This window comes from Sipha flava, unplaced genomic scaffold (genome assembly GCF_003268045.1).
Source record: "Sipha flava isolate LNK unplaced genomic scaffold, YSA_version1 134_pilon_pilon, whole genome shotgun sequence".
Taxonomy (NCBI): domain Eukaryota; kingdom Metazoa; phylum Arthropoda; class Insecta; order Hemiptera; family Aphididae; genus Sipha; species Sipha flava.
The window spans coordinates 1,991,713-2,006,784 of record NW_020271760.1 but is presented as its reverse complement, the minus strand read 5'-3'; the positions used below and the strand labels follow the sequence as shown (position 1 = coordinate 2,006,784).

At 41.7% G+C, this 15,072-nt stretch overlaps 1 protein-coding gene across 1 annotated transcript in view; it reads left to right on the top strand.

Moving 5' to 3' along the window:
• The window catches only part of LOC112679335, a 52,686-nt gene extending 37,717 nt beyond the window's left edge, over positions 1–14,969 (top strand). The window contains exon 2 of the mRNA XM_025549101.1: positions 14,014–14,969. Coding sequence (XP_025404886.1) covers positions 14,014–14,399 — 386 coding nt within the window. The 3' untranslated portion in view covers positions 14,400–14,969. The remainder of the gene's footprint in view (positions 1–14,013) is intronic.
• The last annotated feature ends 103 nt before the right edge of the window (positions 14,970–15,072 follow it).

The window sequence follows — 15,072 nt, the reverse complement described above, 5'->3', positions numbered from 1 at the left end:
TTGGGGTGTTTTGGTATGGAAAAGAAGTAGACCGCCAGGGATGTATTTTGACATGATATTTAAGTCTCATTAGCATCGTCGGACCGTCTGGTGGTGGGCTTGTACACGCCGTCGAGATGGTAATAATATCATAGCAAACGGAGTTAATATCAACAGGCCGACCTGTAATTACGGACACCTATGCCGCCGCCGCCGCCGCCTATACGATGGAAAAAAATAATAATAATAATAATAATAATAAAAACCTGTTGTTCTCGATTCGTGATATCATCCAACACGTTTTCGAGTTGCATTTAGTCGGCAGTGTACAGACGACTGCCGGATGATTTTTTTCATTATTATTAATTCGTTTTGATCAATATTTATGCATATAAATTAAAAAAATATCATGTTACGAGGGACTATAATTGGCAATCCGTAATGTCCTGAACTCATCGTTTTCGTTTTGTACCGTTTTCGCTAACCTAGTGATAATAAACGACCAACACGTGTAAAGAATAAAATGCAACTAGTGCATTTTCAAACGAGAGGGGCGGAGGGGCTTTGCTCGAACTCATAAGTCACACAACACAATATAAGAGTTTAATTCGCTATTCCGATATTAATTTCAAAATTTCGCTGCACAGTAAGGATACGATATTATGTTAAAACGTATTCATAATTATAATATTAAATTATGATTACATTTTAAAATATCATCGTTATCCAAAAGAAAACCGAAAACAACATCGTGACCGAATGAAATACGTAATAAGGGTATATATGGTTTATTCACAAACGTATAATTATGTTAATATATTCTGTTATGTCGTGCAATACATAGTATAATCGGGGGCTAATTTATACACATTTCATTATTGATAAAGTGCGTGGTTAACAAATAGTAGTACCAACTCAAAAATTAAATTTATTATTATGTATACGTCAAAGCGTAATTTTAAATCTAAAATATTAGCTTCAAGAATTTATATTTGAATAGTTTAACAATTAGTACTTAGTAGGTAACCTGTACGTATTAAAAAATTGAAATAAGTTGATGTCATAGATATATTAATCCAAGCTGTCCTCTAATATCTTTAAATGATATCCCGTCATATCGATTTTTTGGTATATGTAGATTACGTATATATTTTAAGAAAACAAGTCTCTCATTTTAATTAGGACGAATATCAAAATAAACCGGATTTGGAATAAATAAGTTCCTGCGAAAAATCCTCGTATGGAATGCACATTAAACGGTAATAAATAATGTGTTTTAGGATATAACGGTTGAAAACTTTAAGTGTAAAAAAAAAAAATAATAATGATAAAGATTAATTGACATAGATTTCGCCCGTCGACACATAATGCAACGCGGTGCATCTGCACACTGAGATCAGTCCCTTCGACGAGCCGATAATGTGGTTGTATAAAATATTTTGCGAAAAAAATCGGATTGGCTGAGCCACTTGAACCCCTTCGGCACAATCATCTAGTTGCGACCGCGAGATGTACGTGAACGCGATATTACGCACTGTTCGTGCACGCGCGCACGTATTATACGTTGAGGGTTTTGTCATCGTTTGGTGTTGGGCGGCAGCCCGTTAATTAGTTCGCTCGCGTTGTTCTCGACCGCCGTCGATCAATCTCTCTTCGTCAGCGCTTCGGTTAACAGACAATAATTAGTGGGTCGGCAGGGGCGGCTGTACACACCGTTTTTCCGTGCTCCTACCGCACCGTAATAACAATAATAATTATGATAATATTAGTGTGCGCTGTACGATGTGTATTTTTAAACATGCGCCAAAGTCCCGTAACGTCAGCGTCCGCGTGGTCGGAGGGGACATCACGTGCCGACGGGATCATTGTTGCGTCCCGCAGGACGGGGAGGGGGGGACGAGCGTGCGTTGAACGAGAACGAAATATTACATTTCATCGTCGGCCGCCCGTCATCACCGCTCCGACATCATTACGGTTTATGTATATATTATTGTAATCACCGCGGCCGCGGAGATCCAATAGGTTTATGCACGCCGTGACGTTTCGGAAAAGAAAGGTAGAGAAGTAGCAAGTCCGAATACGTGTCGTCCGCGATCGCACTGCAAACCGCCAGTCGTTTTTTTAACCCACGTGCACTTGTTTAGTTGAACATTCGCAGATCGAGGTTTACGAACCACAAGTCGTGCATGTGTTTACCAGAGATGTTCTTATCGAGGCGGACAATGCTATCAATTGTGGTCGGAATCGGTGGCAGTGTCCCGTCCCGTTTTCATAATTAATATGAATGTGTACATTACCCGGCTATACAAATAATATATCGGTCGACACTATTATAACCGGTTATTTTCTTTCGGCTAGTTTCCGACGGATATTAGGTCGAAATGTCTCGTGCCAAAATTGTTCGGTCGTGTGTGGGGATTATCGCCGTCGATCTAGGGACATGGGCGCGCAACAACAGCCCAGAACTGAATAATATAAATTTCAAAAAACAATTTATAGTCAAAATATACCCAAATAATTTAAGGCGAGAAGCACCCGTTGGATTCGAAGTGAACATTTGAAAACGACTCGTTCATCGTTTGGCGATACCGGACCCTCTAGTTACGCCTATCTACGCGGAAGCGAGGAATTGTATTTCTACGAGCTCGTCCTACGGACCGCGTGCGGCCCGCCGACATTCGTCCCGTTGCGTAGGATTCGCACGGCCGTCCTGCCCGTTTCCTTCTAATCTACGATTCGAATATTACAACGCGCCCGTTCCATTCATATGCGAGGTTACGACTCGGTCTCGAAAATTAAATGCCGCGCGCGCGTCAACAGTCGAGCGGGAAAAATAAAACGAAATAAAACAGCGGATATTTAGTTAAATATATATGGCTCCGGGGGCCCGACCGTATTAAGGCCAGGTAGGAGCGCGCGCGCGCGGAGCGGCAGCTGCTTGATTATACGGTTCGAGTGTTTGTGTGTGGCCTCTGCTCGCCCGCTCCCATCCAGTGCCCAACACCTCTTTCGCGGCACCAGAACATTAAAGCCTCGTCGCCGCCGTCGTGTTGACTCCGTTACCACGTACATAATGCTGCGCGCACTGCGTTCACGTACGTCTTGTGCACACGGCAAGTGCAGTGCGCGCGATGGTTATTTTATTATTTACAACCGGCGCGGTGGCATCGCCGAGGAGATATGACATCATTTTTACACGTAATAAATATACACGGTGTGTATTTTTTTTTCACTTCTTTTCATTTCGTCCCTGGAAGAAATAAGGTATCCGTCCGCGTAGTATTAAATAAAATTAAAAATAAAAAAAAACGCGCCCGGGCTTAATGGTGATTTATCATTGACCGGCGGCGACGTGAAAGGAGTCGAGAAAATCGAAAGCCGGTGTGACGGTGTCTAAATACCCCGGACCCTGGTTTACATGTTGTAATCCTTTAAATGGCCCGTAAAAGACATACATGAACATAATATACTAATGTAATGATATCGGATGAAAAGAAACCGCTTTTTATCCCCTCTTCTCCGTCGTCACTATATCCCACCTCAACACCATCTCCCACTGCCACTGCACTAAGGCTTTGAGTTGACTCAGTGTCATATACATAAACATATTTTTTTTATTTTTTTTTTTCAGCGTTTCTTAATTTGAGAATTTTGACGTATTCTCTTATTTTAAACGATTATTGTCATGTTAGCTGCAGTTCTTCAGAAATTTTGCCGAACCATGAAGTTTATACATTATTGTATTACAATAATACAATTTATTGTGACGAAAGAAAAATAAATTATGTTTTTACGAAAACTATTTTTTTTCGTATAGGCACTGAACGAAAAATGCAAATTTAATTGTTATTATTATTATTATTACACTTCAAAATGCTTTACGATATGAAATTTAAAACGAGAGCGTGTTCTCGTTATGAGGTCGTTGATAAGGTCCTATAAAGACTTTCGTAATCCGTTCCGTATGGATAAACAAATAGTTATAGATTTCAAGACCTACGTGGGATACGTGTACTCGCACAAAACAATATTCCATATATTTATATAAATATATAAGTTTATATATCTTCTCGATCATGTTGTATACGATTTGACACATATCATTATTAGATTTCCAGGTCGATATTTATATTTTTAAGTAACACAATTCTGATTCGTAACCGACTGACGACTTCTTTAAATGTGTTAACCGAACCACACTTGCTGCAGTTGCGCTTAAATTATCCTATTCTCCTCCCCTATTTCTTTATTATTATTATTATTTTTTTTTTTTATATAGAATTACGTTATTACACGAAACTATTCTCATCCGATTAATTGTCCGTGGCGAATTTAATCCCAAACTAATTCACCGTTTAAAGTATATAATAAATGTATACATAATGTATATACGCGTATATATTCGTATATATATATATACAGAAGATTCTGTACAGTTCGTATTTCACGAATATTGTAAATTAAACGGCCACCCGCGGTGTTGTTCAGTCGAACATAATACTTTGGTAGTAGTGTTGGTGGTGGTGGTGGTGGAAGAGAGCGAGGACGAGAGAAACGAACGCGCGCAGTCATTACACATTTTTCGCGCTGACTGATGATCATTATTTTCACTGTTATTCTCCCCCCTCCCCCCGCAAATAATTATAATACAGTCATCACGGTCGTTTGCAGTGCGAAAATCATCGATGGAAATCATGATTTTAATTGCACAAGTATTATAATCGTACTACGCGCGTCTCGCCAGGACAATACTCTGTTCCGAGTTTTCGGTGTGAAAATTGTTCGTCTTCAAGAACACCCACTCCGATAGGCCATAACGCGTACGTTTCCTGGACATGCGTCGCATACAATACAAACGTATAATTCGTGTATTCGTTAAACCGGACGCATCAGACCCTGGTCGGGGATTTTCACGGCACCCGTCGTATCATTATATCATTAAGTTCTTGACCCGATCGTTTACGAATTACAAAAACATTTTTTTACTCTGTAAACATTGATATTATCCGAAACATACTTAAATTCTAAGTCGTGGCTAAACATTTTTGGAAATATTTTTATTTACACAATATATATATATATATTATTGTATATACGCGAGGCCCTGGGTAAGTTCCCCGTTTACTCTGTCCTTGGGACGGAACTGATTCACTAGATTCTACACGTACTTAGCCAACGGTGACGGGTGTGACCTTTTGTTGCGAGACGGTAACGTTGGCCGCACACCGTAGTTTTGCTAATTACTATTGGTTTATCATGTCGATGTTATAATAACGATAGGACCCGTGTCGCGCGAAATGGATTCTCGTTCGTTTTCAATAACACCCCATGACGCGCGCGCGCCTGTCTCGTCTACGATTTTCGTCGGCTGAGATAATGGCCGCGCGAGATTGATCGATTTAACGTACACGTCGTGCGCGCGTATATCGATAAGCATATCGATCGTGTTATTGATCTCGGAGATCTCCGCTTGTTGCTCGTGTCACGCCGATTCTGGCCAGCGCATTTGCACGCGGTATTGCAGTGACCAGGGCCGTGGAGAGATAAACCCGGGCTCGGGGTAAATCTTAAGGTATATCTTAATTTTTCTGCGGTGTTCATTAAATTCTTATCATCGATAGTGTTTAATTTTTACTAATTTGTAGTCCCTAATTTCCAGGGTCGGCAGTGAGTAGAATATCCGATTACCGTGCACGCGCGTTTACATATCGTAGCGAGTGTCGATACCAGTGCAGCGTGTTACGGATGCGTGTGCGCTCTCGGTAACGAGATTCAGATTGTGCGTCCGGAACAGCGGCTCGCGTGTCGTATGTGATAGTCATTGTTTTTTCAAGTGTCTCGAACGTCGGGAAGAGGTCAGACGGTGGCGGTGCGCGAGCTGTGTGGAAGTGACAAAGATTAGTACGGCTCCGCGTGCGCGCGCATGTAATAGCAAGGTTGAATCGTAATTAATACAATATTATTGCGCGTACGGCAATGATTCTCATCCTTTTCTCGTTCGTGTCACCTTTAGTAACTATAATCAAACACCACGTCATCCTAACATCAAAATAATAAAAAATCTTAACTGTGTATTTTGGAATAGTTCATGAAATAACAAAATAAAAATTTAAAAAAATACGGTAAACAGAAAAATAGTAAGTACGCCTACAATTTATTGAGTTGCAGGATTCGATAAACATTGATATTTTCAAATTTAAATTTTCAAATTAAAAAAAAAAGGAAAGAAAAAACAGAGAATAAATATTAATGATTCGTATAAGAACCGATGAGAAATTGAAAGCCCGGTGGTTTTTACATAGCTGAGGAGGTCGTGGGCTGATGGTGGAAATACTGAGTCTCGTGTTATCTTCTAGAGTTGTACAGCTATAATATACTATAATAATACTACATATATCTAGGGACTGCAAAATAACTGACTAACGTGTTCGAATTATAACGAATATGTTAATGCGCAAAAAGAAACCCCGTTTTTTATCCGTGCACACCACCGATTGTACCGGTACTCTCGTGGTACGTTCATACCGATGAACTCTTCCGCCCGCGGTACGGCGACAGAATATCTTGTCCGTTTCAAGTGAACGTGTGTTGCAGCAACGATGTATACAATATGTTTGATACGCAGCAAAACGGATTCGGGATACGTATAGAAGTGAAATAATAATAATGAAAATCGGCACATTTCATTTACTATCGGTAACCTCGTCACAGTCTAATCCGACGATGATTACGAAACCGGAGGTGCTAGTTAGCGGTGCGCTTTGTACTGCTCTCGACTGCTGCCGGCTAATATTGCCTTGTCACGTTTAATTCAATATCTTATTAAAAACACGATACCGTCTCCCTCCCGCCCCTCCCCTCGGCGCGTCTATTACTCGCACTTCCCTGCCACCGTACCGTCCTCTTTTTCGACCCGCTCGTCTCCTCCACACATCCACGAAACGATATACACTTCTAGTGCGTACAACATAATAATAAATGAATAATGTCTCTCGTGTCCACTTCTCCGACACTGCGGTGTACGACGATCGTCGCCGATGATGTTCCTCCGGTGTCGTTTTGCGGCTCTACGGTAAACTTTTCACAAATAAAATCACAAGGACTTGATCGTGCACCAGCGTTCCGGCTGTAGAGGAGATCACGTGAAAAGCTGTACAACGGTTGTTCCGCTGACTGGTAGAAGGTGTACGATGTAGGGGGGGGTGGAGCAGTATGTATCGAAAGAGTACCTATACGTGCACGCATAATATTATTATATACTTTGTGTAATGGGTATAATGATGAAAATTTTCGATTAGAAGATGCCTCGTTTACGATCATCGGGCCCACGGAGACGTTCTCCGAACAAAAGGACGAAACGAGATCGATCAGACTCAAAACCATTAGAGCTACGTATTATTTTTATTTTTTATTTTTATTTTTTCGTATACATACGATTCTCTCTTTAGACAACTATAAGACTGAAGCTAATTAATACGGCTGAGTCATTAATTGGTTCAGCGGGGATCCTTTGTTGTTAAGCCGCCCGACCTAAAGATACTTACACACACACTTATTAAAGAATCCCCACCACACTACGTTCTTGTAGCACTGCATAACCATTTTCGTGTACACACTCGAACATTAAATATACGCGAGCGGCATGGTAAATATACCGAGCGCCCGTACACTGTTTATTCATCGGATGTTTTGATTTCAAAATATTATACGGAAAATAAAAATAAAAATCGTTTTTTTGCGTATACCGCAGCTCGATTGGACTGCGTGAAATTTTAAACATCGAAACGTTTGCAAGATGTACCAACGCTTGTATACTTGGTATATACTTGTTATATCGCCTATCGATGTTTAACGAGATCTCTGCGTGCGCATGTGTAACGCGGAACTTCCTCTTCGCCGTTGCCACCGCCACGTCGTAATGTGATTAGCCCGATTTCGGTGTCTTTGTGTTGCAGCAACGTTCGTACATTATAATATTAACAATATATGCACGTGTACACATGTATACGTATGAGTGTACACCGTTAAACTAAAATTTTACGGTGTTGCTTGCGTTCGCACTGAGTACATGTGCGTATAAAGGGCGCTGTTGCAGGTAACATTTGCGCCTGTCACGCTGGTCGAAGGTCCATTATTGATCACGTTTCCACGGAAAAAAAAAATAAAGTGGAAAAAAAAAAGAAAATATTTATAATTATAAATAATGTCAAACACTCGGATATATCAAACGGCTCGTACCATGAACAATAATAATAATAATAATAAGACGGAGAAAAGTAATACGAAAAAAATCCGCGTCTGCGTGATAATATAACAATACTTGTATCGGACGAAAAAATTATTATTTTTAGTAATGTATCGTAATAATATTCGTTCTCGAATGACGCAACAAACATAATATATGCGTCGCGCAGTCTCTGTGTCTGACTTTTCGCCTTCGACGTCCAACGGTTTTCGAGTGACGTACATTAGCCAATTCAGTCCCTACTTTTTCTCATCACCGGCCCATAAACTACTAAAATGGATTCGATTTTTTTTTATTGCTTCTGTCACGGTACTAAGAGTCGCACAATTTCCGGCCTCATTAATAACATCATAACGAATTTAACGGGGTGATCGTAAAAAAGTTCAATTTTACGTACACGCACGACCCCTTCCACTAGCAGATAAGTACCGCACGAGGATAATATGTACGAGAGGTTTGGGTCATGCAGCGTGAGCAGGAACGGTACTTATGGTAATAAAAAACAAAATGAGATTGTATTGTATACATCGGACCTTTGGTGGGTTTTTCCGTGGAATGAAGTATACATATATAAATCGCTCAATGTAAGTATTGGATACTTCTCCAAACACATATTTTTCTCAAGTCATCAAAATCGTTTTTATATCGTTTTCTTAATTTTAAATCCTAAGAAATTTTAAAGATTGGATGGTAAAAATCTATACATCTATCGTTCATCCTGCAACACTGCCGTGGTATGAATTTAAGAAATATTTAAAGGCTTTTATTGTTAAACCTTCTGAATACAATTTTACAAGTTAAATGGTAAATATAATTCTACGCTATCCTCATATCCGCAAGATAAAAACTGTTTGATAAAACCCTGAGATTATTCTAGTCTTGGCATATTCTCATATAATCTACGCGTGCGCGATGCGTCAGAATAATAATAGTAATAACCTGTGGGTTTTAAGGCTCAGTTTCTATAGCATTTGCAAATTATGGTATAATTCTGGTCAAGCTACATATTTATAATAAAAACAATATCGAGGATTTAAATTATAAAATTATTTACTGTATCATTTACATATTTTTAAAATTTTAGATTTATAGTGTTATTTTAGGTTATTTATGGTTATTTAGTATATGATGTTATTTATGGTGCTGTATATTATTTTTCTTAATTCCTCAAATTTTTGTTTCATTATTTATTAATTTATTAATCCGTGAATAACGATTCAATTAATTTAAAATATGCTTCTAAAATTTCAACAGCAAATAAGACTTGAAAAAAGATAAATTATTTTTCATGTTTTTAGGGTACATTAAGATTTTTAAATGATAAAATAGCACATATTTCATGTTTATAAAAATCTGATTGGTCGATGATGGACCTCTGTGAAAATCAAGGGCGCGCGTGTGCGTGCGTGCGTATGCGTATGTGTGTGTGTGTGTGTGTGTGTTTTTCGTTTCGCTTTTCTCATCGGCTTTCGGTCGGTCGGTGCGAGCACAATTTTGAGAACCCGCGCACCGGAATGTCGGGGCCCCGGTCGGCTTGACGGTAATAAGAAGTGATACGATCAGAGGAGCCGCCTCTGCTATTTAGTCACACCTGCCATGCGCGGGACCTTTGATGTGGCCGCCGACACAGACGGCGCGCCCCGCGGCTATTACCCACCGCCGAGGCACCGCGTAACTTACCGTAGCGCCGTAACGCGACTCCGCTCCGCCGCCGACCAAGTGCCCCCACCACGGAACACCGCACCGCTCCTGTCCCGCCGGTCGAGAAGAGCGTGCTCGGGCGCGCGCGCGCGCGCGCGCACACGTAGTAGTGGTGGTAGCGGTGGCGGTGCGCGCAGAGAGTTATTAGTCACCTCACTCGCACTTGCCGGACCGCCGCCTCCTATCGCACGTAATATATACACGTATACACCTGTGCTGCAGTTTATTATCAGTTCATCGTTAATTGTTAATAACGCGCGAAACGCGCTTTGCTAATCACGGCCGGTGTGCACCGTCGTCGTGCGTTTCGTACCGCGGCAAAAACCGTTTTCACCCGTTCCCTCTTCCCGAAAACGATACGTCTGAACCGCGATCGGAAACGTTGCTGTGAACGCGGTGGATCTTAAAATAATAAAACGATAAAAGCCACGAACGCCCTACTCGTACTGGGTTTGCGAGGGGTTCGTCAAAAAAACCGGCGCGAACGGCTTGCACACGTACGCTGCTTTACGATCGCGCTCAGTACTCGGTCGGAAAACGAACGATAACGCTCGCGATTCGTTTACCCGTCCGAACGGAATTACGATCGGAACGAGCGCGTGCAACAACTCTCGGCCGCTGCACATTTCTTCGTGTGTTCGTTCGCAATTTCGTCCAACGACGTTCACACGCGCGCGTCACGTTCAACAATGCCAAAACAATAATTAGATGTAAATCGGGATCGTTTCGTTATTTTTATGACCGCTGCGGACGAGCTTTGAGATGGATTCTCTGTCGGGCGAAAGTGAAAAAAAAAAAAAAAACGAAACAAACATAATGAACGTACTCTGTGTGTCGGACGAAAAATATCCCAGCACGGCAATAGTGATTCGCGTGATCTGCCTACGCTTCGTGCGATCATTAGTCTCCGGAACGAATATACGTATAAATGTACGTAATCGAATGAAAACGAGCTCCTCTGTTGTTTTCCGTTTTCCATTACAGTCTAAGCATTAATAATTGTAATAAGGCTGGTGAACGGTTTTCGCAACGTTAGGAGTAAACGCGCAACTTATCGTTCTCTATAATAATAATAATAATAATAATATCAGCAACAACAACAACAACAATGATAAATATTTAATGGAAACACGGTTTCGTTCGAAACGGAAATCTGGTGGAAATGTTCTCAGGATGATGATCGCGCTGCACACAAAACGACGGCGCGGCAACAATGACGGAGATCCGACGAATACCACGGACCAAAATAGGTGTGAAGTGACCGCCGCCGCCGCCGCCGCCGTGTAGTAATTACCGGACCGTGACATTGGTCGGCACGTCGAGAGGGTAGTATTATTATTATACACGGTCGTCATCGTGATGTAAAAATCCGTGATGTCCCGCGGGGGGTGGGGGGGATTCGGAGGGTAAATGTCTCTCGCGCCCACCGCGGTATGCCCGTTTGTAGGTGTATCAAACATAAAACACGGTATATAGTACCGCCAAGGCGGCATATAATCACCAGTTAATCCCTTTTGAGATGGGACGAGAATGAAATTTCACTTGCGCCTGAATAAAAATATGCGTTACATTGTGCGTGTGCGTTGTGCACGTATTACTTACGCTTTACGAACGTGTAAATCTTCTCGCTGAACGCAGAGCGTGCGTAATTCGCCACAGTACGATATCGTTGAGATAATAATTAAAAAAAAAAAATAAAAACTAATAGTGGTATTTTTTTTCCAAAACCAAGTCGTCACTAAGAGTAATACTATCCAAAATACTGACTCTAAAATAATATGCAGCTTTTACATTAAAAACAACTTACATGTCGGAAAATAACTGTCTGTGTTGGTAAAAAAAAAGTACAAAAAAATACATCAAACTTAATTTAATTTCTGTCCAACGGTAAAATTTAGAAAAAAATTACTTTATATCTTTTAATAGAACGCCCACGATATAAACGTACGTATATAACATAGGACAGAGGTACTTCACGTTTCACAAGCATCGCCACCTTAACCAACCTTCACTATATATTATATCTAACGTACGATATTGTGTTCAGAAATCTTCGGCTATTAAATCACAGAAATAAAGAGAGAGAAAAGGAGTGAGAAACGCTTCGCTTGTCGTTTGCTCGTTAGTTAAATTATGAATTCCTACCTACTCTTCTCGACGTATAAATTCACAGATTACAAATTAGCTGTGGAATTCGGTCTGTTGCTTCTTTTTTTCTGTCTTTCTTGTGAACGCTTGCGCGTGAGCAATAAAATAGTCATGTCGGTCACCGGTTTTTTTTCCACACTTACAGTATATAATTTTTAAAAAACATTTTTATCCCAAAATAATAATGTAACGCTCGCTTTTTGAAAAAATGTTTGTTACTTTTTTTGAATACCATTTCAAAAACTGTGTTCGCGCGTATGCTTAGAACGGCCAACAAGAATAAACTAGAATGATTCTAAACTTAAAACGTTTGCAAATTAAAGCCAGAGTAATGCGTTTTAAATTATATTAAGTACCGTGTTTAAGTACTCGATTGTATATCTTATAAGTTACGAGATAGACAAAGAAAAAAGAACAACATGTATTGACTTTATAGCGATTTTTATGTTCAAAAAAAAAATCTGAAATTGAAGAAAGGTTGCCCCGAACCGGATGTACATAACCAGCGGAACATCAGTTGGCCGTTCGATTTGGTATTACGTAGTACATGTAGACGCGAGTTTGCTTTATTCTTTTGAAGAATAGTTTTTTAAATCCGAAAATCTAATAACAACCAAGGCGCATCCACCGTCGACCACCTTGGATTGTTGTTATTCTTTTTGGACTACTATTGCAATTATGACACGCGACCAGATGTGAAACAGCGAACAATACGCGTTGTAATCGTCGATAAAGCTTAGTTGACTCGGTCGTAACATAATAAAGTCGGAGCAATATTAAACGCTGTATTATTTTTGTTGTTATGCACATGTAGTAAACATCTTTGCCGATTCTCGCCGCCGCCGCCGTCGTCCGGAAAACGCAGAGATTTATTCGTTTGAACAATTGGTCACGGTACGATGTTTTTTATAAATTTATCGGAGTTGACATTTAACGGGTTTGAACGCGGGCGCTCTGAATGGCCTCCGAACAAAATGTGTAGCGCGTGTGGTAAAATATAAAAATGAATATTTTCGTACCGTTTTCGCGTTTCACTCGTGACCGTTAAACATGCGTTCCGCTCGCGGCGGCCGCAGTCGATATTTAATTCCCCATTGCTATCTCGCTGCGGTCTGTTATTTGATTTGCAAACGCGCACAATCGTAAATAATACATCGGTAACGTTGTCGGTTACGCTGTTCGTTCGTTAAAAATATACGCGCCCGTATTATTTACAAGTACACATTCCTACACACGATGTCGTGCGCAACATTAACCACATCGGCGGTAGCGGTATCGAAACGGTCGTAGTTAAATTCGTGTATATTTCGGACGGGATTGCGCTACTACCTACGTGCGAGTCAATCGATTATGCACACCTGGTTTTACGTGAACGTACAACGATATCCGAAACGCTGTATCGATAGAGAAAATGTACATCGAATGTTTTTCGTAGGTCCCTGTAAACTTATGGTCGCCCGATCGGGCAAAACCTGTCCCCAAACATCGGTATTTTCTCGAACCATGCTCCGTGTTTCCGTCTTACCAGCATTTTACCCTGTAATTACCTGTATTCACATGCATACACAAGCACATATATACAGAGGCGGAACTAGGGACTTTACGGCCGGGAAAAATGTTGGAATTACGCCCTGCAATAGACCGAGAATCAAATACCCTTCCCTACAATTTTTTTTCTAATAATTTGCATACAATCATACTTATTGAGTTCTAAACACATTATCAGTAACCAAGTTAAAAATATCAAACTAGCAGTCAATAATATATTATTTACTGCGAAAATTACATCCTCTACAATTTTACGCCCGGGGATAAAACTCCGTCATCCTCCCCCTAGTTCCGCCTCTGCATATATATGTATATTTGACCATGTATTTTTTTTTCTGTAACCATTACACGGATTATGTTGTATTAACGGGTGTGTTTCGTGTGCTCCGCAGACACCAGTTCCAGTCACTTGAACCTGTTCAGCTCGCGAGCGCAGCCCAAGAAGAAGCGCAAGTCGCGCACCGCGTTCACCAACCATCAGATATTCGAGCTAGAGAAACGTTTCCTATACCAGAAGTACCTGTCGCCGGCTGACCGGGACGAGATCGCGTCCAGCCTGGGCCTGACCAACGCGCAGGTGATCACGTGGTTCCAGAACCGTCGTGCCAAGATGAAGCGGGACTACGAGGAGCAGAAGAAGGACCGGGAGACATTGGCGGCGCTCAGCGAGCACAAGATTTTCCTGGAGACGGCGCAAAACATGGGCATACTGAAAAAGAAACCTCAACCAGCGGCCACGTGCAGTTCGCCCACTGATCAGATCAAGTACGACGAGTGAACGTCACTTGGTCGACGATGGCAGTCGGGTAGTGTAAACGTGGTGCACCGCGGGCCGGCCGGCCCCGTGAAACGTAACCATATTGTACCGTACGCGTGTAGAGCGAACGTTATTTTTTTTATACTTCTATTAAAAGGCAAAAAAATAAAATAAACAAACAAATAGATAACGATTTGAACGTTAAAAGCGGTAAAAAAATATGCGTGTGTTGCTCACGCGATCACCGCCAAAACGACGGGTACGTTACGTAAAAAACAATGCGCTGTGCACCGCCGCAGCACCGTACGCGCCCGACGACCACGTCCGTTTACCTCCGGCGCGAGCGGAGCGTGTTCGTTTCACGCGTATCTCCCCCGGCCGAGAGATCGATAGATATTTATTTTGTACATAACGATTTCGAGATCTCATATTATAAATGCACGTGTATATATTTCACTAAAACGATCGAGACCGTACGCCCCGGGACGGGCACGGCGAAGCACATCGTCCGGCAGTGTTTGCATTTTTTCTCTCGCAAAACTTATCGTTGTTTCCGCGCGCGCACTCGAACCGTTCGTCGGGGGGGGGGGGGGGGGGGGGGGGGGGGGGGGCCCCCTCCCCCCCCGCCCCCCCCCCCCCCCCGCGGGCGTGGCCCCCCCCCCCCCCCCACCATGGGGGGCGGGGCCCGGGCCCA